Source organism: Molossus molossus, unplaced genomic scaffold (assembly GCF_014108415.1).
Source record: "Molossus molossus isolate mMolMol1 unplaced genomic scaffold, mMolMol1.p scaffold_m16_p_3, whole genome shotgun sequence".
In the NCBI taxonomy this organism is placed as follows: domain Eukaryota; kingdom Metazoa; phylum Chordata; class Mammalia; order Chiroptera; family Molossidae; genus Molossus; species Molossus molossus.
The window spans coordinates 46971778-46995829 of NW_023425366.1; the positions used below are offsets into that span (position 1 = coordinate 46971778).

The 24052-nt window shown below is 39.0% G+C and overlaps 1 protein-coding gene and 1 non-coding gene across 3 annotated transcripts; both read left to right on the plus strand.

Moving 5' to 3' along the window:
- Nucleotides 1-80: 80 nt before the first annotated feature.
- Nucleotides 81-22695, plus strand: CDK7 (cyclin dependent kinase 7). Of its 2 annotated transcripts, none has more exons than XM_036280642.1 (12): nt 81-248; nt 563-622; nt 3664-3697; nt 4530-4597; nt 5614-5682; nt 7433-7543; nt 8881-8999; nt 11236-11335; nt 15091-15177; nt 19182-19331; nt 22029-22176; nt 22500-22695. In XM_036280642.1, exons 1-12 carry the CDS (start codon nt 183-185, stop codon nt 22526-22528), a joined length of 1041 nt encoding a protein of 346 aa, XP_036136535.1. In that variant the 5' UTR covers nt 81-182; the 3' UTR covers nt 22529-22695. The 2 variants fall into 2 exon arrangements, 1 of the variants encoding a protein (XP_036136535.1); XR_004961784.1 differs by lacking the exon at nt 22500-22695 and adding an exon at nt 19463-19579 and having other exon boundaries at nt 90-248; nt 22029-22125.
- On the plus strand, nt 14724-14884 carry LOC118643053. The gene has a single exon (XR_004961939.1). It is a non-coding gene; the product is annotated as a U1 spliceosomal RNA (small nuclear RNA).
- Nucleotides 22696-24052: the final 1357 nt, after the last annotated feature.

Below are 24052 nucleotides of genomic sequence, written 5' to 3' on the forward strand. Positions count from 1 at the left end.
CAGCTTCCGTGGAGCCGTACTTATTTCACAGCACCCACGCCCAGCCAGGAAGTGGGGGCGGAGCTAAGAAAGCGTCGGAGCCCTGTGAACGGAAGTGGCTGTTGGAGGCTTTAAGGTAGCTTTAATTTCTCTGTGTACTGGGAGCTCGCCCTTTACTGCTGGGCTCGGACTTTGCGTGACGGATGGCTGTGGACGTGAAGTCGCGAGCAAAGCGTTATGAAAAACTGGACTTCCTCGGGGAGGGACAGGTGAGGCTCTCCTGGACTGCGGGGACCCTGAGGCGAGAGCGCCGATCGCCTCACATCCTCCCAGGCTTTCTCGTGCAAGCCAGAGGACTGGCCCGGCTCCGGCGGGGCGCCCCGGCGCCGCCGCTGCCCGCGCCCGCGCGGCCCTCCCCTCTGAGTCACGGGCGGGAGCGACGTGGTCTGCCCCACCGCCTTTCCAGCCGCCGCGAGTCCGCTGCAAGGACCCGCGATTCTCTGCTTCCCCAACTCTAGAGTAAAAAGGCACACACACGCACACAGACCTCCCATAAACTTGTTATTTTTGTTTTTGTCTCTAGTTTGCCACGGTTTACAAGGCCAGAGACAAGAACACCAACCAGATTGTCGCCATTAAAAAGGTGAGTCCCAGCTTGTTTCTGAGTCTCGTGGAAGACGGGTACGTGCGAACTGGTGGCGGCCGCTTTATCACCTTGCCCTTGCTCTGCCGAGGAGTACTTACGCCCTTTCACAGGGGGCAGAATCTGTCAGTGCCTTGTGTTCCAGGGTAGAACTCAGGTTGAACTAGTCTTTTGTTCCATTCATTGGCCTCGAAATGACGAGGACGCGTATGTTGGCTTTATGAACGCAGGCGTCATCAGGGGATAGTTACTGCCAGTCTTGTCGGGTCCTCAGAACGTTTAATGTCATTATCTTCTTGGGTCACTTTCGGGCGCACCTGCCTCTACTCTGTGTATCACATCTATTTTCTTTCTTTTTTTTTTTTAGCCTCACCTGAGGAAATTTTTGCATTTATCTTCAGATAGAGTGGGGGTGGGGGAGCCAGAGAGAAACATCGATGTGAGAGAGACACATCGAGTGGTTGCCACCCACACGACCCCAGCCGCGTCCGGGGACAAACTGCGGCCAAGGTACGCGCCCTTAGCGGGAACCGAACGGGTCTCTCTGGTTTGCGGGCCGCCGCTCTAACCGCTGGGCCAAACCGGCCAGGGCTACATCTATTTTCCGTGTACAAATTTACCATAAAGGCTTTCACCAACATTAACAGCATTGATGTGTGTGCATTTTAAAAAATGATTTAAGGCCCTGGCCGGTTTGGCTCAGCGGTTAGAGCGTCGGCCTGCGGTACAGAGAGACCTGGGTTCGGTTCCCGCTAAGGGCATGTACCTCGGTTGCAGTTTGTCCCCGGCCCTGGTTGGTCGTGCGGGTGGCAGCCACTCGATGTGTCCCTTCACATTGATGTTTCTCTCTCTCTCTCTTCCTCTCTCTCCCTCCCGCTCTATCTGAACAAAAAATGGAAAAATGTCCTCGGGTGAGGATAAAAAATAATAATAATAATAAAAAATGATTTAAGTATCTTTTTTATCTGCATTCATTCAAGAAACTGAGGTTATATTTAGCTAACTTTCTATATGCCAGGCAATTTCACCGGCATTTTTTCATTTAATCCTCAAAACAGTCTTGCAAAATAGATAAAGTAAGTGTCTGTATTTTACACTTGAGGTACCTGAGGCTGAGAGAGGTTAGGTGACTTGTCAAGATGATACAGGTAGTAAGTGCTAAAGCTAGGATTTAAATCCAGGTGCCCTGCTGTCAGGTTGATTGCTCTTTCCCATACTACTGAAATCAATAACCCTCTCAAGGAGGGGCTGGTTTTCTCATATCTCAAGGCCTGTTGATAGGGTAAGTGACCTCCACCTTCCTGTGGTTCCTGTTGCTACTTTGAATTTGTTTCTCCTTCAAAATCCCTAACTCCTTTAAAGCATATCTCCTTCATTCACTTAACACCTGGCTTCCTTTCTTCCTTTGTACCGTTACTCCTGCCATTGCTTTATCTTTTTTACTTTTTCTGACTTCTCTCATCTTGTTTTCCAGCTTATGTTCTATATAATCCAGCACTCTAGATACTCCTTTGTAAAAAAGAAAAAAAAAAGACAGAAACAAAACTCTCAACTCTCCTGACCCTTTCTAAAGTTATGTTTTCAATTCTACTCCTGGTTCTCTATAGCCACTCTGACCGTTCTGTTCCTTAAATTCATTCTAGTCCCAGGATTGTTGCATTTGCTCTGCCTTCTGGCTAATGTTTTTCTTCTAAAACTTGGCATGGCTGATTGCTTATCATTTAGATCACACTCAGATTCTCTTCACCTCGAGGCCTTTGCTGGTCACTTTAGCTAAAACAGGCACCTCCCTCCTTCCCTAGTGTTCTCTCTCTCTTTTTTTTTTTTTTTTTATCTTTTTATCCTCATCCAAGAACATTCTTCCATTTTTTGTTCAGTTAGAGTGGGAGGGAGAGAGAGAAAAAAAAAACATCGATGTGAAAGGGACACATCGAGTGGTTGCCTCCTGCACGACCCAACCAGGGCCGGGAACATGCTGCAACATACTGCAACCGAGGTACATGCCCTTAGCGGGAACCAAACCCGGGTCTCTCTGTACTGCAGGCCGACACTCTAACCGCTGAGCCAAACTGGACAGGGCTCCCTAGTGTTCTTTACCATATTTCTCTATTACTTTCATAGCATTTATCAAAATCTGAAATCCTTTTATCTATGAGTTTATTATCCATTTACTTCCACTTGAATTACACTTAGAACTATGGCTAGTACATTTGTAGACACTCATTAAAAGGTTATTCATTTGACTGATATCATCTCTTCAAACTGTTGGCCTATTGAGTTCTATAGTTGTCTGAAAGTCCAAGTGGATTTTTTTGTTAGCCTTCTTTTAGCATAAATTAGGGTGGAATCCATCCTGTTTCTCTTCAAGGTGACTCAGTGAAACCTAGAGTTAATGTTCTAGTCTTTAACCCCCTGAGGCAACCAGAAACAATGGCCCATACCTTAACTAAGAGTTACAAGGTATGTGTTTGTTAAGCTAAAGATAATATCTGTTTTTTTTCTTTATTGATTTTTAGAGAGAAAGGAAGGGAGAGGGAGAGAGAGAGGAAAGGAGAGGGAGAGAGAGAGAGAGAAACATCGATGAGAGAGATCATCGACTGGCTGCCTCCTGCATGCTCCCCACTGGGGTTTTGGCCCACAACCTGGGCATGTGCCCTGACCAGGAATCGAACTAGCAACCTCTTGGTGATAGGTTAACACTCAGCCCCTTGCCTCACTGGCTGGGCATCTTAACGTTTTTGTTTTTTAATCCTCACCGACAGATATTTTTCCATTGATTTTTTAGATAGAGTAGAAGGGTGGGAAAGGGGCGGAGGGGGTGAGAAAGAGAAACATCAGTTTGAGAGAGACACATTGATTGATTAGTGACCCTGATCAGGACAGGAGATCGAATTGGCAACCCAGGCACTTGCCCTTGACTAGGAATGGAACCCATGACCCCTCATTCCGAAGGCTGATGCTCTTAACTACTGAGCCAAACGGACCCAGGCCAACGTAACATATTTTTAATGTTTGTTTTATTTTATTTTTTTCTCTACCAGATAAAACTTGGACATAGATCAGAAGCTAAAGATGGTAAGTTATTTCATTTAATTTGACAGGACGGGAAAGCTTTTGTTCCCACTGAGGAAATAAGCAGAGTAAGGTTATTAGTGGCTTGTCTGGCTCATATTAGTGATTGTCTAGCTGTCTTCATTACTGTTTTAGGTGTTGTTACAAACCATTGTTTCTTCATTTTTCTGAACTTCTGATTACTTTGAAAATTCAGGCTATACTTCATGGCAGTACACAAAGCTCAGTATGGAACTCTTCATCTCTCTTCAGAAGCTTGTTTGCTAGATGCTAAGTTCTGTTTCGTCATCAAGAAATAGTTCCTATAAAAGGATCCATAGTCTGTGTAACAACTAGTACCAGATTTTTTTTAAATATGTTTTTATTGATTTTTTTTTTTTTTATTAGAGAGAGAGAGGAAGGGCAAGGTAGATAAGAACATCCATCAGCTGCCTCCTGCACGCCCCCTACTGGAGATTGAGTCCACAGTCTGGGCATGTGCCCTGACTGGAATCCAATGGGGACCTCTCAGTCCATGGGATGTCACTCAGTCCACTGAGCTACACCAGCTGAGCACAGATCTTATCTTTAATGTTGAGTTCTAGCCTTTGCATTGGGAAAGATACTATCTATCACCAGTATGCTGTTAGCATAGAGAATCTGCTGGGAATGAAACTCAAAACTCAGGCATGTGCCCTGACCAGGAATTAAACCAGGACCTCTCAGTCCATGGGACATCGCTCAGTCTACTGAGCCACACCAGCCGGGCAAGACTAACCTTTCCCAAAAAAATATTTGTAAGAAGATTTAAGATTTGAGAATTATTTTTCACTTTTTACTTTGCCTTTTTATATAGGTATAAATAGAACCGCCTTAAGAGAGATAAAATTATTACAGGAGCTAAGTCATCCAAATATAATTGGTGTAAGTATGATCTATGTTGTTTTTGGGATTTGGGACCCTGCCTTTTCTGGTATGTTGACGGAAGGCCCAACAAAATAAGTTGTTCTAAGCAAGCCTTGCAAGAAAGCTTAAAAGTTTATCAGGCTAAAATATATTTTCCATTCTAATTGTTGCTGTAGGCAATGTCTTCAGCTGATGGAATAAATAAAATCTTGGCATACAGACTAATTTTGTCAGAAATCATTTTGAAGCCTAGAAAGCTCTAGAATGTGTAAGACCTTGAACACATTCCCTCAAAACTCTGTGCCATAGTCACTACCTTAGAGGGTTGTTGTGAGATTAGCTAATTAAATACATGTAAAGTACCTGGAATAATGCCTGGCATGGAGAATATACTCATTCAATAAATGATAGCTCCCACTGCGATTTATAGGATTTTCTTTTCTTTTTTTTTTTTTTATCCTCACCCGAGGATATTTTTCCATTTTTTGTACAGATAGAGTGGGAGGGAGAGAGAGGAAGGGAGAGAGAGTGAGAAACATCGATGTGAAGGGACACACCGAGTGGCTGCCACCCGCACGACCAACCATGGCCGGGGACAAACTGCAACCAAATTACGTGCCCTTAGCGGGAACCGAACCCGGGTCTCTCCGGACCGCAGGCCGACACTCTAACCGCTGAGCCAAACTGGCCAGGGCTATAGGATTTTCTTAGGGTAGGGATTTTTCTCAATTGGGGACTGAGGTAAAGTTTTCATCGATTCATTTCTTTATCATAACTCCCAAAATTGGGAGAGAGGTTAAGCATTTAGTGATTTTTAAAAAAATAATAAAGTTTAATATTTTGTGTCTCAAAGTACAAATTTCTAGCAAACAAAAAACAGATAAATATCAAATTTATTAAAATTACTTAAACTTTATAGGGAATTATCAATTGTCCAAATACTTCTTTACATTTAAAAAAATTGTTTAGCATAGTACTGCCAAGTATTGCATAGAGAATCACATTTTGATTTATTTTGAAATTTTGCTTTGCAGCTCCTTGATGCTTTTGGACATAAATCTAATATTAGCCTTGTCTTTGATTTTATGGAAACTGATCTAGAGGTAAGGTTAAGATTCCTAGAAGAATTTTTTTCTCTATGTTTATAAAAAGAGAACCTCAGTGTTTATTTTCTACTTATGAAGATACTAGTAGTCAAAAGAATGCTTAATTTTGAAATCTGGATATACTGTTAAATCTAGGATCTTCTGAATCATTTAACCATATTCCCGGTGTTAAATACAGAGATTTAGATTTCATTAGCATTGTTCTACCAAGTTACCCTATACCTTATTGACATTATTTTTAGAGAAATGAGTCTTAAGCCTTTGAAAATTTAGATTTTCTTTTCCATGTTATTGCAGAATATCAACCTTTTGAAAGCCAAGTTTCTTTTTGAGAAAAATAAGATCTTATGCTTTTCATTAATATTAATTGAATCTCAAAAACTGATAATCCAAGGGTATGGAACAGCTGGAGTTCTTAGCATTACTGTTGAGAATGCAAAATGATACAGCTACTTTGGAAAATAGTTTGGCAGTGTCTTATACAGTAAAATATACATTTAAGATATGCTCTAGCAATACTGCTGCTAGGTATTTATACAAGAGAAACAAAAACGTATTTACACAGAACTCAATTGGTACACAGATGTTTAGCTTTTCATAATTGCCCAAAGTGGAAACAACCCAAATATCTTTCATTCAGTGAATGTATAAACAGTGGTATACCCATACAATGGAATACTATTCAGGAATAAAAAGAAATGAGCTGCTAATATGTGCAACAGTATAGAGGAATCTCAAATACATTGTACTAAATGAAAGAAACCAGGCTCAAAAGGCTATGTGTTGTATACTTCCATGTATATGTTATTCTGGGAAAGACAAAACTAAAACACAAAAAGATCAGTGGTTACTGGGGTTGGAAGTACAATGAAGGACTGAGTATAGAGGGGCCTGAGGGAATTTTGTGGGATTATGGAACTATATCTTGATTGTCCTGGTGGTTATACAACTGTGTGTGTTCATTAAAACTCACAAAATTAGGCTCTGAAAAGGGTACATTTTACCTAAATTGGATTTTTTAAAGGAGAAAATAGGAGTGTTTAGCTCATGTAACTGATAAGTCTAGGAATAAACTGGTTTTAGCCACAGTTCACAAATAATTCCATTGGAACTCAGTCTTTCACTTTAACTCACTCTATTTTCTTCTCTGTTGCCTTCATTCAGTATAATGGCTCAGTATATAACTTCTCAGTAGTATAATGGCTCAAATACTTCCAAGCTTAAATCCTTAGAGTTTAATAATCCTTGAGGAAAGAAAGTTCTTCATTCTTTTTTATTCTAGCACAAGTACTGCGTCTGCTTGATAGTCTTGACCTGGATCACATGTCTACCCTTGAACCAATCTCGTGGACAGCAGGCTTCAGTAGTGATTAACTCTGCTTGGGTCATGAGCTTACTTCTAGAGGCCACAGGTAGTGGTCAGTCCATTTTTAACCTGGTGGTTTGAGCTGGAAACAGGTGGTTTCCCAAAGGAATGCTGGATGCTATTACCAGAAGGGGCTATACATCCTGGGGCAAGTGGAAAAAAAGCAATAGGAAGACAAAGCACTGCTTTCATTCCAAACCAAAGATACTTTTCCTAACCACATGACTGGAAATTCTGACAGTCCTTCCTAAGGCAGTTTAGGCAACCTTTCTTGAGATTCTTCTGTATGAATACATTCATTTTATGTCTGTAAATTATTTTATATGGTGGCATTTATTTGTAATAATAAAGTTACCTGTATATTGTATACCTATTTTACAGGTTATAATAAAGGATAATAGTTTAGTCCTGACACCATCACACATCAAAGCCTACATGTTGATGACTCTTCAAGGGTTAGAATATTTACATCAACATTGGATTCTACATAGGGTAAGGTTTTTAACCAAGTTGATAACTTCTTTATGTTGTTAAGTTTTGTGTAACTAGTTTATTACATAAATAGTCGGAACATGTAAATTGTTAAATAAAGATGTAGCTGGACTATTTTATCCCACCTTCTTCCTCAGTGTGTTCCCTCCAGTTGTTCCACCAGGTGGTGCTGTGAGGACTGTAAATTACTATGTGAAATTTAGGAATAGAAGAGACCAGTCCTTAATAATTTTATAAAATGAAGGATTAAATTACTGAGTGACCTGACCAAGGTTATATATATTTTTAAAGGTCAGTAGCTGAAAACTGACAGTATAAGAACCTAGATCTTTTGACTTTAAATCCAGTGTTCTTTGTGCTATACTATTATTAGTGGAGAAAATGCATTGAGAATCTGGATTAAATTATACAATGCCAAAATACCTTTAGAAAAATAATATTTCTGGCAGTCTAAAATTCTATGAAGTAATGAAATAAAATTTCTGAACTGGTTTACTCATTGTTCTGAACATTCAGTTGTTGGAACAAGACTGATAATTTAGATAGGTAGATGTTCTCAAACACCCTATTAGGTAAATAGCTAAGAATATATAATTTATGGTTGGTAACTCTAGTATCTTTTTTTTTTTTAATCCTCACCCAAGGATATTTTTCCATTTATTTTCAGACAGAGTGGGAGGGAAGGAGGGAGGAAGGAAGAAACATCATTGTGAGAGAGATACATTGCTTGGTTGCCTCCCGCACGTTCCCGACCAGGATTGGGGACTGAACTGCAACCAAGGTACATGCCCTTGACCGGAATCAAACCCGAAACTCTGGTCCGTGGTCTGACGCTCTAACTGCTGAGCCAAATCAGCCAGGGCAACTCTCATATCTTAAATGTGGAATCCCTTTTAGGTTATTACTAATATTTTTTTTAGCATAGATTTCCAGACTATTTTCCTCATCATTTCTAAATTTATAGTGTTTTTATTTACTAAAATTTATATACATTATTGTTATTAAAGTAATGGCAGCAACCACTTATTAAGTACTTACTATGAGACGGTCATTACACTAGACTCTTTACAGAAAATATTAAATATAATCCTCACAGCAACCCTGTAAAGTAGGTAATGAAATTCATTGAAATTGGATCTTGCAAGGTCTGACTAGGTAATATGACCAATCTTGTTTTGCTTTGATAAAATTTTACATCAGTGGAAAAATACTAATTGTTATTTAATTTAGGATATTACCTTGTTTTTGCTAAGTTTACAGTTAAGCCAACTAAATGTATCATTATGGTAGTCGCCCCCATCCTGCTTGCTTCTTTGTTTAAAATCTCTATAATATAGGATCTGAAACCAAACAACCTGTTGCTAGATGAAAATGGAGTTCTAAAGCTGGCAGATTTTGGCCTGGCCAAATCATTTGGAAGCCCCAATAGAGCTTATACACATCAGGTTGTAACCAGGTAAGAATCCCTTAAATAAGTGAAAAGTTTATATTGTCCAGAATATTAATCACAAGTGAGAAGAGTTCAGGAATCATTGTTGGTGTTCTGTTGAAAATACAGCTGTTTTGTTATGTGTATCTTATCACAGTGAAAAAAAATACAGCCCTTTATTCAAATAAGAGTCAATTTAAGTCAGTTCTCAGACATTTATCTGACATTAGAAAGAGAGGAAGGAGGAGAGAGAGAGAAACATCAATTTGTTGTTCCACTTAGTTCTGCATTCATTGGTTGCTTCTTTAATGTGCCCTGACTGGGAATCACTCTCGCAACCTGAGTGTATCAGGATGACACTCTAACCAACTGAGCTATCGAGCTAGGGCTAATAACTTGAGATTAATTTATACTTCTTTTATATTTTAGTTAGTAGGTGGCAACTTTAGTGGCTATTTTACATAATCACCTGATTCAGGAGGGCCTGTGTTTACTTCATCAGTCAGTCCTGTTTCCATATTTTATATTATTCAGTGTGAATGAAAATTCCATACAAAGGAGTGCATTGAGCCCGGTTCAGTTGGTTGAGTATCTCCCATGCACTAAAAGGCCGTGGGTTCAATTCCGGGTCAGGGCACGTGCCTGGGTTTCCGGTTTGATCCCCAGTAGGTGGCGTGCAGGAGGCCGCCAACAAATGTTTCTCTCTCATCAATGTTTCTATGTCTGGTTTCCTTCTCTCCTCCTCTTTCTGTGAAATCATTCAAAACTTTTTTTTTTTAAAAGCAGTGCATTGCTATTTGGGTTTTTCATATTATTATATTGTATTTTATGTTAACACTTTTTATGTATAAAAATTAAAAATCACATTAAAAGGTTATAATTCTTATCTGGGTGGCATTTGTTAATTTCCAAGATTTTTTTTTTTTTATCCCCACCCAAGGACATGTTTCTATTTTTTGTTCAGATAGAGTGGGAGGGAGAGAGAGGGGGAGAAACATCGACGAGAAAGAGACACATCGAGTGGTTGCCACCTGCATGACCCAACTAGGGCCGGGGACAAACTGCAACCGAGGTATGTGCCCTTAGCGGGGACTGAACCTGGGTCTCTGGACCGCAGGCCAACACTCATCGCTAAGCCAAACCGGCCAGGGCTAATTTCCAAGATTTTTTAAGGATCTGATAAGATCTTCATTTTCTTTATTCCTTTAAATTACTTTGTCACCTTCTTTCCAAATAGATCTCATTGAGTGTCAATCGCCTGAGCCCTGAGTAAGACATAAGAGATATAGTTACTCATGTAATTGCTGGAAAGATTAAGACCATCATTCAGGAACCCAAGAAAACAGGGACTCACATACAAGAGCACTGTATATAGTGCTTTTCATCTACTAATTTCTCATATTTTCTCTTCATGCAAATCAAATAAATGCTACTAATAGGTTAAGTGAAAATGAGGACTGAAAATTGACAGATTGGTAATGTGGGTATCATTGTTAACCTTGACAAGAGCCATTTTAGTGGAATAATAGGATGAAAGCCTGATTGAAAGAGTTTAAGAGAGTGAGAGAAGAAGAATTGGAGACAATATGAGCACATAACCCTTCAGACTAACTAGAGAATGAGGAGGTAGCTGTTAGGGGAAGTCGGGTCTAAAGAAGTTTCTGTTGTTTCTTTGGTTTTGAGTTTATTTTTTAAAGCCAGAGAAATAATGATATGTTTGTACATTGGTAGTAATAGTTTAGTAAATAACAAAAAGTTGTAGGAGAAAGAGGAGACAATTATGGGAGCAATACCCTTGAAAATAGGCGACAGAGCATGGTATCTAGTGCCCAAGTTGATGTATTGGCTTTTAAAACAGTCAAGGATAGCCCTGACCAGTGTGACTCAGTTGTTTGGAGCATCATTTTATATACCAAGGGGTGCTTGATTCCTGCTCAAGGCACATACCCAGGTTGAGGATTTGATCCCCCCAGTCAGCACGTGGGGGAGGAAGCAAATTGGTTTCTCTCTCACATTGGGGGTATGTGTATGTCTGTGTGTATGTGTCTCCCTCCCTGCCTTCTTCCCTCTGAAATCAATTAAAAACAAAAACAGTTAAGGATAATTACAGATTGAAATGCAGATTGTGTAAGTACAAATGACTGTAGGCGAGTTTGTAGAAGAAAAGTGAATTTCATCAGTGAGATGATGTTTCACTGGGGAGTTTTCTCTATGAAATATTTAATAATTTCATTCTAAAATGACATTTCTTTTTGTTCTTCAGATGGTATCGGGCCCCTGAGTTACTATTTGGTGCCAGAATGTATGGCGTAGGTGTGGACATGTGGGCTGTTGGCTGTATATTAGCAGAGTTGCTTCTAAGGGTAAGTTTTGAATTGCTGTACACACTTCAATATTGTTATAGGTGTTTGTTCTTACAGTTTGTGGAGGAATTATCTTCCCAGAGAGGAGCCCCATCCTTACAACAAAAAGCCAACAAACCAATTAAAACAAAAACTATCCCTAATGCAACCTTTTTTTTGGGTACGTTCCCCTAGCGGGAACTGAACCCGGGACTCTCTGGTCTGCAGGCTAACACTCCAACCACTGAGCCAAACTGGCTGGGGCTAATGCAACCTTTTTATTAATGCTAATGTGAGATGAGAACACTTCCCATTTAGGATAGTAAGGCTTTATTATCAATCATTTCTGTGTTCTGAAATATAACTATAATAAAACCTTCATTGGGTTATAATACGGTAATATCTCTACAGTAACCAAATATGTTAGGATGAACTTTATACCACTGTGACTTTGTTTGGGGTTGTTTAAATGTACACTGTAATGCCAGCCACTGCGGCTGCAACTCTGAACTAACTATGAACCTTGTGTGAGAGGACCATTTTAGTTCTCTTCAAGCAGAGCAGACGTGGTCCTATACCACTTCTCTGACTGAGACCATTTTACAGTAAAACCTCCTCTCCCTGCCCTCATTTGAGAGAAAGATGGTGACTCAGAAACTTTTCTTTAACTATAAAGTTTAGGCTGGCCCTTCTGAATGATGAAGAGTGAGGAATATTGGGAAATCCATCTGAAGCTGTTTTTTCTCCCTACATTCCAGATTCTAGTCGCTGTTCTCCCTCTTTTCAAGCCATATATATTTAAAGAAATGTGGACCCAGTGTCTGGCCGGTGTGGCTCAGTGGTTGGACATTGACCCATGCACCAAGAGGTCGCTGGTTTGATTTCCTGTCAGGACACATGCCCAGGTTGTGGGCCCAATCCTCAGTCAGGGGCATGCAGGAGATGGCCAGTTGATGTTCTCTCTCATCAATGTTTCTCTCTCTCTCTCTCTAAAAAATCAATAAAGGAAAAAATAAAAAGAAATGTGAACCCAAGACACACAAATATAGCTATTTATTTCCTTGAAGACAGAAAGCAGCTTCTGGACACGAGAGACAAAAGTTACCTTCTTAAACATCATTTTTAGTTTAGTGTAAGTTCTAAGGATCACTTTGAGAAGCTCATCCCTCTGGTGCTTGCAGAAGAAACCTTCACATTTAGACTTGAACATGACATAGTAATCTGTTGCTAGTATTGGGTCCTATGAATTAGCTAGCATGGGAACTCTGCTACTCACAGGAATACAGAGTTTACCACACATTCACATTTGACAATCTTATCAGCAACCAAAAGCACAGGTCATTCATAACCAAGAAAAAAAAAACAGTTCCCTAGCCCCTAATGTTATGACTAATCAATCCATTGAGAAAGTAAAAAGAAAATAAAAATCAGATAAAATCTAAAAAAGAGAGAGAGAGAGGGAAAGTAAAAGGAAAATAAATGTCAGATAAAATATTTTTTAAAAAGAGAGAAAGTAAAAGGAGAGATCAGTTGAGACTAGATGGTTTAGAAATTGTGGACCTGGTTGAAATCATAGTTAGAGTCTAATTATTCATTGACATTCTTGCTGGAATCATTAAGATTATGAAGAAATAGATGGGTAGCCATAATTGGTGAAGAACTGTACCATTTTGCCATATTTTTTGTCTTGCACAACTAAAAAATGTTTCCTATTTTATTTATATTTTTTAATCTTTTTTTCTTTTAAATCTTCACTTGAGGATATGGTTTTTTATTGATTTGAGAGGGAGAAGGAGAGAGAGAAACACTGATCTGTTGCCTCCCATACACAGAGCCCACCACTTAGGTATGTGCTCTGACGGGAAATTGAACCTGCAGCCTTTCTTTTTTTTTTTTAATCCTCACTTAAGCATTTTTCCATTTTTGTTCAGATAGAGTGGGAGGGAGAGAGGAAGAGAGAGAGAAACATCGATGTGAAAGGGACACATCAAGTAGCTGTCTCCCATAACAACCCCAACCAGGGCCGGGGATAAACTGCAACCGAGGTATGTACCCTTAGCGGGAACTGAACCCAGGTCTCTCTGGACCACAGGCCGACGCTCTAACCACTGAGCCAAACCGGCCAGGGCCTTTTTTTTTTTGGTGTATGAGATGATGCTCTAACCAACTGAGCCACCTGGCTAGGGTAAAATCTTTCCTATTTTAAACTGTCCTTTTGCTCATTTGAAATATGATAGATGGAAATGCTGTCCATACAGTTCTAGATCTGTGGTGAGATCCTATAGTTCAAACAGATAATAATTTAAAGAATAGTTACATAATATTGTTATATAAAATTATACATTTTAAATTATGTTATATAATAATATTTATAATTACAAATTACATGATATACTGTATTATATAGTATTGAAAGAAGAATAGTTAATTGAGAGATTTGCTGTTATAAGCATTCAACTCTTTTTTTTTTTTTAATCCTCACCTGAAGACATTTTTCCACTGATTTCAGATAGAGTGTGAGGAAGGAGGAGGGAGAGAAACATCGATGTGAGAGAGACACATCAATTGGTTGCCTCCCACACGACTCTAACCAGGGCCAGGGATTGAATCACAACCGAGGTACGTGCCCTTGACCTGAATAGAACCCGTGACCCTGTGGTTTGAGAGCCGATGTTCTAACCACTGAGCCAAATCAGCCAGGGCCATTCAACCCCCCCTTTTTTTTTTGAGAGAGAGAGAGGAAGGGAGAGGGAGAGATAGAAACATCAGTGAGAGAGAACATTGATTGGCCGCCTCCTGCATGTCCCCCATCGGGGATTTGGCTCACAACCTGGGCATGTGCCCTGACCAGGAATCTAACTGGCGATCTCTTGGTGCATGGGTTGATGCTCAACCACTGAGCCACACTGGCCAGACCCATTCAACCCTTTTTAAAGTGTTGTTCTTTCATATAAAATATGTTTACCCCTGGCCAGTTTGGCTCAGTGGTAGAGCGACGGCCTGTGGACCAGAGTCGCAGGTTTGATTCCAGCCAAGGGCACGTACCTTGGTTGCAATTCATCCCCAGCCCTGGTCAGGGTCGTGCGGGAGGCAACCAATCGAAGTGTCCCTCTCATGTCAATTTCTCTCCCTCTCCTTTTCTCTCCCTCTCTCACCTTATCTAAAGATAGAGAAATATCCTCGGGTGAGGATTAAAAAAATAGGTTTAAAAAGCTACTTAAACTAGAAAACAGAGGAACAATAATAAGTAAGCCTATAGTCAACCAAAGTAATCAATGTAGTTTAAATCATATTAGAGGACAATTGATCTGCATTCTGAACCTCCTCTGTTATTGTTAAATGGAAAGAAATAATAGAAATATTTATACCAGTGATACTTTTTATTAAAGATTTGTGGAGTGATATGTATGTATGTACCTGGCAGAGGAGATACCATGATCACGAAGGTGTTGTTCCCAGGGTGAGGCTTATCCATGCATTCTGGATGTGCTGACCCCTGCGATTTCCCCAAATGTGGGCAAGTTGAGTGCATAGTTTGTGGTATGGGGGGACATTTTGTTTATCCCCTCGCCAAAAAAAATTGTGAAGTGAATAAAATGGACAGTGTGGTGCTGTTTACTAGGTTAACAATGACAGGATCTAATACCACATCCAGTATACCTCAGACAACATTTTAATTTTTGTTACAGTTTAGTTTTTCTTATTAAATTTATAGTTTTATTTATATAATGACTATTATAAACCACCTTGAAATACTGCCCCTCACTTTCTTTCAGGTTCCTTTCTTGCCAGGAGATTCAGACCTTGACCAACTAACAAGAATATTTGAAACTTTGGGAACACCAACTGAGGAACAGTGGCCTGTAAGCCTTTATACATTTTCTTTAGTTAGGATTCTATATAGTGCTATCATGTAAATACTACTTAAAGAAATGTATTCATTGTCTTAATTTACTAGTGATTAATTTGCTAGTAATTTAAGTTGCTGAATGTTATATATACAATTCAGTAAAATATCCTCACTTGTTATTCTTAAATTAAAATTATAGGCATTTTGATTTTTCTTCCTATTACAGCTTCATCTCCTGGGGAATGAGAATTAGAAAAGAGAAAATTTTTTTGTTACATGCCCCTACCGTGAACCGAACCCAGAACTCTGGTCCGCAGGCCGATGCTCCAACCGCTAAGCCAAACCGGCCAGGGCGAAAAGAGAAAATTTTTTTTACATATTTTTTTCTTTATTGATTTTAGAAAGAGAGGAAGGGTGTGGGAGAGAGATAAAAACTTCAAGGAGAGAACATCGATTAGCCACCTCCTGCATGCCCCTCACTGAGGAATGGGACCCTGACCAGGAATTAAACCGGCGATCTCTTGGTGCATGGGTTGACACCCAACTAGTGAGGCACCCCAGACGAAAAGAGAAATTTTAATTAGACTACCTTCTGATTAAAAGTGCAGTGAAATTATCTGAACCTGAATATAAGTCTGAGGAGTTTCTTTTCTGCTAATAATTTCTTCAGCTTTTTAATTGAAAATCTGCTATGTGTTCTAATTGTAAAACATGCCCTAATAGTTATCATTTATTAATATTATTTATTTATAGCCCGGCTGGTGTGGCTCAGTGGTTGACCGTTGACCAATGTACCAAGGGGTCGCTGGTTCGATTCCTAGTCAGGGCACATGCCCAGGTTGTAGGCCAAATCCCCAGTGGGGGGCATGCAGGAGGCAGCCAATCGATGTTTCTATCTCTCCCTCTCCCTCTCCTTCCTTTCTCTCTAAAATCAATAAAGAAAAAAATATTTTAAAAAATATATATTATTGCCCTGGTGGGTTTGGCTCAGCGGTTAGAGCGTTGGCCTGCGATCCAGAGAGACCCAGGTTCGGTTCCCGCTAAGGGCACGTACCGCAGTTGCAGTTTGTCCCCGGCCCTGGTTGGGTCGTGCGGGAGGTAGCCACTCAATGTGTCTCTTTTACTTCGATGTTTCTCTCTCTCTCTCTCTCTCTTCCTCTCTCTCCCTCCCACTCTGTCTGAACAAAGAATGGAAAAATGTTCTCGGGTGAGGATAAAAAAATACATATACATATATATAATTTATTTATAGCTGTGATCCTTGTTGAGTTAATTTTTGTATGAAATGTGAGACTTTAGGTCAGTTTTTAGTCTTAAACTCAGGTAGACTGATTCCTCTCTCTTTTTTCAAATTTATTTTAGCTCCTTTGGCTCCCATATAAATTTTAGAATAATCTTATATAATAATTTTGCCAGAATTTTGACAAGAATTGCATTAAACCTATATATAAATTAGAGGAGAATTAACATCTTTGTGATGGTGAATCTTCCAATCCATGAACATGATAGGTCTCACCATTCATTTAGAGCTTTGATCTTTTTCATCAGTGTTGTGTAGCTTTCCATATAGTTATACACATGCCTTGTTAGATTTTTTTTTATGTTTATTGTTGAGTGTATTACAGATGTTCCTCATTTTCCCCCCATTGACCCCCTCCTCCCACTCCCACCCCGCTCCTGCCTTTCTCCACACTGTTGTCTGTGTCCATTGGCCATGCAAATATGCATATAAGTTCTTTGGTTTATTTCTTCTCACCCCCCAAACCCCCTTCCCTTTGAGGTTTGTCAGTCTAGCAACCAATTTGTACTTCTTAATCCCTTCACCTTTTTCACCCATTCCCCCAAACCCCTTCACATCTGGCAACCAACAAAATTTCTCTGTATCTATGAGAATGTTTCTGTTCTGCTTGTTCATTTTGTTTGTAGATTCAATTGTCGATAGATATATATTCATTATCATTTTGTTTGTTCATATTTTTTATCTTTTTCTTCAAGGAGACCCTTCAACATTTCATATAAAAATGGTTTGGTGGTGATGAACTCCTTTAGCTTTCCCTTTATATGGCCATCGATTCTAAATGACAGCTTTGCAGGATAGAGTAATCTTGGTTGTAGGTTCTTGCTTTTCATCACTGAATATATCTTGCCACTCCCTTCTGGCCTGCAAAGTTTCTTTTGAGACATCAGCTGATAGTCTTATGGGAACTCCCTTGTAGGTAACTAACTGCTTTTCTCTTGCAGCTTTTAAGATTCTCTCTTTGTCTTGAACCTTTTGCATTTTGATGATGATGTGTCTTGGCGTGGGTCTCTTGGAGTTCATCTTGTTTGGGACTCTCTGTGCTTCCTAGACTTGTATGTCTGTTTCCTTCACCAAGTTAGAGAAGTTTTCTGCCATTATTGTTTCAAACAGGTTTTCGATTTCTTGTTCTATCTCTTCTCCTTGTGACACCCTCAAGATGCGAATGTTGGCATGCTTGAAGTTGTCCCAGAGGCACCTTACACTATCCTCATTTTTTTGGATTCTTTTTTCTTTTTGATGTTCTGATTGGGTATTTATTGCTTCCTTATATTCCAAATCGATGGTTTGCTTCTTGGCTTTACCTACTCTACTATTGAATACTGTGTAAATTGTTCTTTATTTCAGTTAGTGCCTCCTTCATTTCTGACTGGTCTGATTTTATGCTCTTGAGGCCCTCACTAAGTTCACTGAGTTTCTCACTAAGTCCATTGAGCATCCTTGTAAGCAGTGTTTTGAACTCAGCATCTGTTAGGTTGCTTATCTTTATCTCCATTTTGCTTCGTTCTTTTCCTGGGGTTTTGTTCTGTTCTTTCATTTGGGGCCTGTTTCTTTGTCTCCTCGTTTTGGCTGCCTCCCTGTGTTTGTTTCTGTGTATTACTTAACGAGAGGTATGGGGCTAGCTGAGACCAGATGCTGCTTTTTTGAAAGAATTTAGGAAAACCTCAAACAGGATCTGAGACCAATCCTATAGTTGACCAATCCTATAGTTAACCAACTGGCAACAGCTTGGGTGGGCCTGAAAGTTGGGTGGGGCGGGGCCTCAGGGAATCACCAGGGCGGGGCAACCAACATGAGCCAGGTTGCTGGAGTCCCAGATATGGCAGCTGTCTGCCCCCCCAGGGAAAGGCTCACCAAAGGAACAAAGGCCTCTGACTGCCCGTTTGTTCCGGAGAAAGCCCCCCTCTCCAGCCCTTGCTCCAGTGCCACACTGCTCAGTTCCCTGTATGTCTCTGGCGCCCCTCCAGCTGCCTCCCCTCCAAGCTTAGAGGGAGTGAGTCCAATAAGTTCGTGCACGGGCCCTTTATGGAGCTGCCTGGGGCTCCAGCCGCCTCAGCCTCCCTGTGCCTCAGGTCCCGCTGCTTTTCCAACCAGAAGTTATGGGGACTTTTCTTCCTGGTACTAGAACGCTGAATTGGGCACCTGGTGTGGGACGGGGACCCCTCAGTCCTCAGGGAGGACCTTCCCAGCCGAGGTGTCTCCTGATTTTTATCTGCCACACGTGGGTATGGGACCAGCCCCTCTGGCTCCAACCCTCCTACCAGTCTCAATGCAGCTGCTTCTTTAATTCTGTAGTTGTAGGACTTCCATTCAGCTTGATTTCAGGCGGTTTTGAATGATGATTCTGTAGTTTAGTTGTAATTTTGATGTGGTTGTGGGAGGACACAGTACCAAGTTTACCTACGCCACCATCTTGACCGGAAGTCCCTTGTTAGATTTTTACCTAAGTATTTCATTGGTCTTTTTGAGTGATTCTAAATGGCATTTTAAAAATTTCAGTGGCCACATGTTCATTGCTAGTATATAGAACTACAGTTGATTTTTGCATATTTATTTTATATCATGCAACTTTGCCCTACTAATTCTAGGAGTTTTTAAATAGATTTCTTGGGATTTTCTACATAGATCATCATATCATCCATATGATAGTTTTATTTCTTCATTTGAGATCTATGTGTTTTTTAATCCTTTAAATTTGAATTATAAAAATATTTTTACAGGACATGTGCAGTCTTCCAGATTTTGTGACATTTAAGAGTTTCCCTGGAATCCCATTACAACACATCTTCATTGCAGCAGGAGACGACTTGCTAGCTCTCATACAAGGCTTATTCTTATTTAATCCGTGTACTCGAATTACAGCCACGCAGGTATTTTAGCATATCTTTTTTATATTAGGAAATATGAGGATCATGTTAACTGTACCATTGATAAAATAAAAATATAATTTTCTAAGATTTTCTTACATTCTTTACTGGAAAGATGTGTTTTTTGTTTTAAGGAATAACTTTTATCTTCAAGAGACAAGCACTATTCAGACTGGTATTAAATTACATCATGCATGCTCAACTACAGGGGAGTTTTTAAATAGTCTTCCTAGAGAGGAAGAAATAACAAGGTTTGTATTTGTTGACAATGGTATATTTCAATGAAATGTTATATATAATTTAAATCTTGTGCCAAGCCTAATACCTAAAGTGTTTTGTGGTTTCCCATATAATACAGTCCAGATATACACACTGCTCATTGTCACAGTCTGAAAGTGATAATGGGAGAAAATTGTATAGTCCAATACAACTGAGTGTTTACAAAAGATTGGAAGATAGTCTAAATAGAACAAACACTGAAACTGACAGTCGTTTAAGGGAAATAAGAATCAAACTCAAGAAAAATTTGAAAGACCAAGTATATCTGCTCTTTAAAAAAAAATGTTATGAAACACAAAGATATAAAAGCTATAGATTTGGGGGGGGGGACACACATTTTCTTTGTTTTAAAAACAAGCACACAAAAGGGTAGAATCACAAACACTTAAAATTGGGGCAGGGATATGTAAAAATGCAATGTGTGCAATGATTTGGTTTCTTAAAGGAAGAGACCTATTGAAATGAAATGTCAAGTCATCCGATCTAACAAAACATGTTAATGCACAATATATCAAGGATACAAAGTGAATTTTTTTTCACTTGTTTATGACAGACTACTAAATCAATGTTTAATGCATTTACTACTATAAGCCTTCTCTTTTTATGTAAATGCTACATAAATACATACCTGCTAGATATTTTACCATTAGAATTACTCTTATAATTTTTTAAATATGTTTTTATTGATTTTTTTTTTAGAGAGAGGAGAAAGGAGAGATAGAAACATCGATGTGAGAGAGATACATGATGGGTTGCCTCCTGCACTGTCCCCTACTGGGTATCGAGCCCGCAACCGGGGGATGTGCCCTGACCAGGAATCACATCGGGACCTCTCAGTCCATGAGAGGACGCTCGATCCATTGAGCCACACTGGCCAGGCTACTCTTCTAATTTCAAACAAGTATCTCACTACCTTTTCACCCATACATATATACATATTATCTCCATCATAACAAATTTTAGACCAGGTTAAAATGTCTAGAAGGTTGTTTTCATTAATAGTAAAACTCAAAACTTACAGAAAATAGTAGCTGTGAAAACTGATTTTGGTTGTATTTTGATAGAATGGATTTTTTAAAATGTATTTTGGCTCTGTCTTAAAGTTGGAATGAAATACTCTTCCTCTCTTAGATCCCTGTGTAGCTCAGAATTAGCTTGATTTACTTAGGGATCTGCTATGATATGGAAGTAATACTTTAGAAATGCAACTCCTTGGAAGTAAGGAATCTCTAAATCATTACTTCAAATAATATAATGTTGGAAGAGTTTATATGAACCTTATTTTCACCTGAAGAAGATTATCCAAAAGGAACTATCTTAAATTATTGTGGCTATTAAACAGTACTATGGTGCAAGTAAAGTATGAATTTGACAAATCTATCATTTAGGAAAAAGTCTTTTTATTGGAATATTGGACTGAAGTAACATATCTCACTATAGACTATTGGACTGGTAGTAAATAGAAATAACCTTGGGCAAGTCCTTCCAATTATCATTTCTGTCCATTTGCAGTGGGTTGTTAGATTTTAATCCCTTGTTTCCAACATACTTCATCTTTTTAAAAGCTTTATTTTTAAGAATTTATAATTACTTGATTTGGAATTTGAATACAGGGTGGGACAGACGTAGGTTTACATTTGTGAGTGTACGAAAGAGTTTATTCTTGTATTAATTATTATTTTGCATATGTATAACTGTAAACCTACTTTTAGAATTTTTTTTTTAATTGTTTTTTATTGACTTAGAGAGGAAGGGAGAGGGAGAGAGATAGAAACATCAATAAGAGAACATCAATTGGCTGCCTCCTGCATGGCCCCCACTGGGGATTGGGCTCATAACCTGGGCATGTGCCCTGACCGGGACTCAAACTGGTGACCTCTTGGTGCATGGGTCGACCCTAAACCACTGAGCCACACCAGCCGGGTGGAATTTCTTTTCTTTTTTTTTATTGTTAACTTTATTTTATTTTTTGGTACATGCCCCTAGCGGGAACCGAACCTGGGACTCTCTGGTCCACAGGCCGACGCTCCGACCGCTGAGCCAAACCGGCCAGGGCATCTTTTTAAGGAAGTTTCTTTCTCTGTTTTGAACTATGTAGCCCATAATGTGTAAAGAGCTGAATTACACAATATCTTACTAAGGATATTTCATATTTAGTATAGACTATTTAACTGTCAAAAAATTAGAAGGCAGTGTCTTTCTCATACTAATGGGATTATTAACCAGTCTTAGGCTGCTAGATGTTTGTTTATTTGTAGTAATTTGCTTGTCCAAATACTTGAAATTGATTTCATTTTGTAAGCAGGGGTCTTCACATAGTATTTTTAATATTTCCAACAATTTTGGAGGTTAGATTTTCTTAAACATGGTTCAGATATTCACTTAAAAGTTTACTTTCTTTGCTATCTTTTCTTTTAAAAGGCATTGAAAACTAAGTATTTCAGTAATCGGCCAGGGCCAACACCTGGATGTCAGCTGCCAAGACCAAACTGTCCAGTGGAAACGTTAAAAGAGCAAAGTAATCCATCTCTGGCAACAAAACGGAAGAGAACAGAGGCCTTGGAGCAAGGTAAAACTCTCATTTTTATAATAAATGCAATGAATTCAGATAGAATGTGGTATTTTAATTTCACATGTATTTGCTCCCACTGAGAATACTTACATCATGCTCTCTGAAAGGACAAGGGCACTTTTGATTATACCTCAGAGTTACCAGACTGTTGATGTGTACCTTGTTCTGTTTATAAACTCCTGTTGGTACACGGTATGCTTAATGTTTAATAAATACTATCGGAAAAATCAAAGCAAGTAAAGTAAATGTAATGGGAATGCAGTGACTAGTTAAAATTGCCATAAGATTAAATGTAAATAACCCCTTTTTTTTTCACCTAGGAGGATTACCCAAGAAGCTGATTTTTTAGTTACAGATAACACTGGACAGTATTTTACTACTGAAGGAAATAGTCAAAAAGGCAAATAACAGAAAAAAGTGAACATTAAGTAAATGCTGTAGAAGGAATTGTAAATATTCTACACATGTAAAATATGTAAAACTGAATTATTTTTATTAAACGTATTTTAAAACAAACTTAATTTTTATTTTTCTCATTAGAGTGCAAAAGTAAGATAAGTTCAGTTCTCTGAAATGTAGAATCAAAAATGCATTAAGGTGCCCTGGCCGGTTTGGCTTAGCGGTTAGAGTGTTGGTTTGTGGACCAGAGTCCCAGGTTCAGTCCCCGCTAGGGGCACGTACAAAAAAAAAAAAAAATCAAATTAATTATCGGTTATTTTGATGATCTGACCCATATGTCATCACAAATTTAAAATAAAGGGTCAGAAAATTTAAAAACAGAAAAATAGGCCCAGCTGGTGTGGCTCAGTGGATTGAGCACTGTCCCATGGACTGAGAGGTCCTGGTTCAATTCCCAGTCAGGGCACATGCCTGAGTTATGGGCTCCGTCCCCAGTAGGGGGTATGCAGTATCTCTCTCGTCAATGTTACTATCTCTTTCTCCCTTCCTCTCTCTCTGAAAAGTCAATAAAAACATATTTTAAAAAGAAAGAAAAATAGTAGTAGTAATGTAGCAAATACCTATCACCCAGACTTAACAAATATTAATATACTAAATAAGAAAAAATGAAAAAATATTACAGATAAAATTGAGGTCCCTTTAATATGTCATTCCATTCTGTTTCTTCCTTTTCTCCCTACCCAAAGGAGAATGACTCTCAGGAGATGAGTGTGTCCTCGCATGATTTTATATTGCTATTTTATAAAAATGCAAATACTAATACACAGCATTATTGGATCTTAAAATGTTATATGGGTGATAGACTGTACATTTCATACTGCAAATTTTTTTACTCAAAACTTTAAAATTCTATGTTAATATATATAAATCTAGTTTGTTTTAACTCATGTAATATATATAATATATATATAATACTACTTACACACTTATACATGCTCTATTTATGGACTTATTTTTCTTTTGCTACAAAAAAATTACCATATATAGCAGCTTTTTTTTTTTTTTTTAATCCTCACTCGAGGATATTTTTGCCTTTATCTTCAGATATAGTGGGAGGGGGAGAGAGAGCGTGCAAGAAACATCGATATGAAAGAGACACATCGATTGGTTGCCACCACGTGGCCCCACAGAAGTTGGGGAGGAACTACAACCGAGGTACATGCCCTTGGTCAGAATCGAACCCAGACTCTCTGATCCGCGGGCCAATGCTCTAACCACTGAGCCAAACCAGCCAGGGCTAGCAGCTTAAATTAACACAAATATTAGCTCACATTTCTGTAGGTAGATATCTGGCATGTTTCAGTTGTTTCTTGCATAGGCCAAAATCAAGGTATCAATTGGACTGGTCTCTTAGCTGAAGCTCTAGGGAAGAATCTGCTTCCATGCTCATTTAGTTCATGCTGTTTTCATGCAC

Bases quoted from the DNA above. Each gene is read 5' to 3' on its own strand.
- CDK7 (XM_036280642.1), top strand. From the start codon at position 183: ATGGCTGTGGACGTGAAGTCGCGAGCAAAGCGTTATGAAAAACTGGAC. The intron at 15,178-19,181 runs GTAAGCCTTTAT...ATATTTTTACAG, and splicing joins CAACTGAGGAACAGTGGCCT to GACATGTGCAGTCTTCCAGA. The intron at 22,177-22,499 runs GTAAAACTCTCA...TTTTTCACCTAG, and splicing joins AACAGAGGCCTTGGAGCAAG to GAGGATTACCCAAGAAGCTG.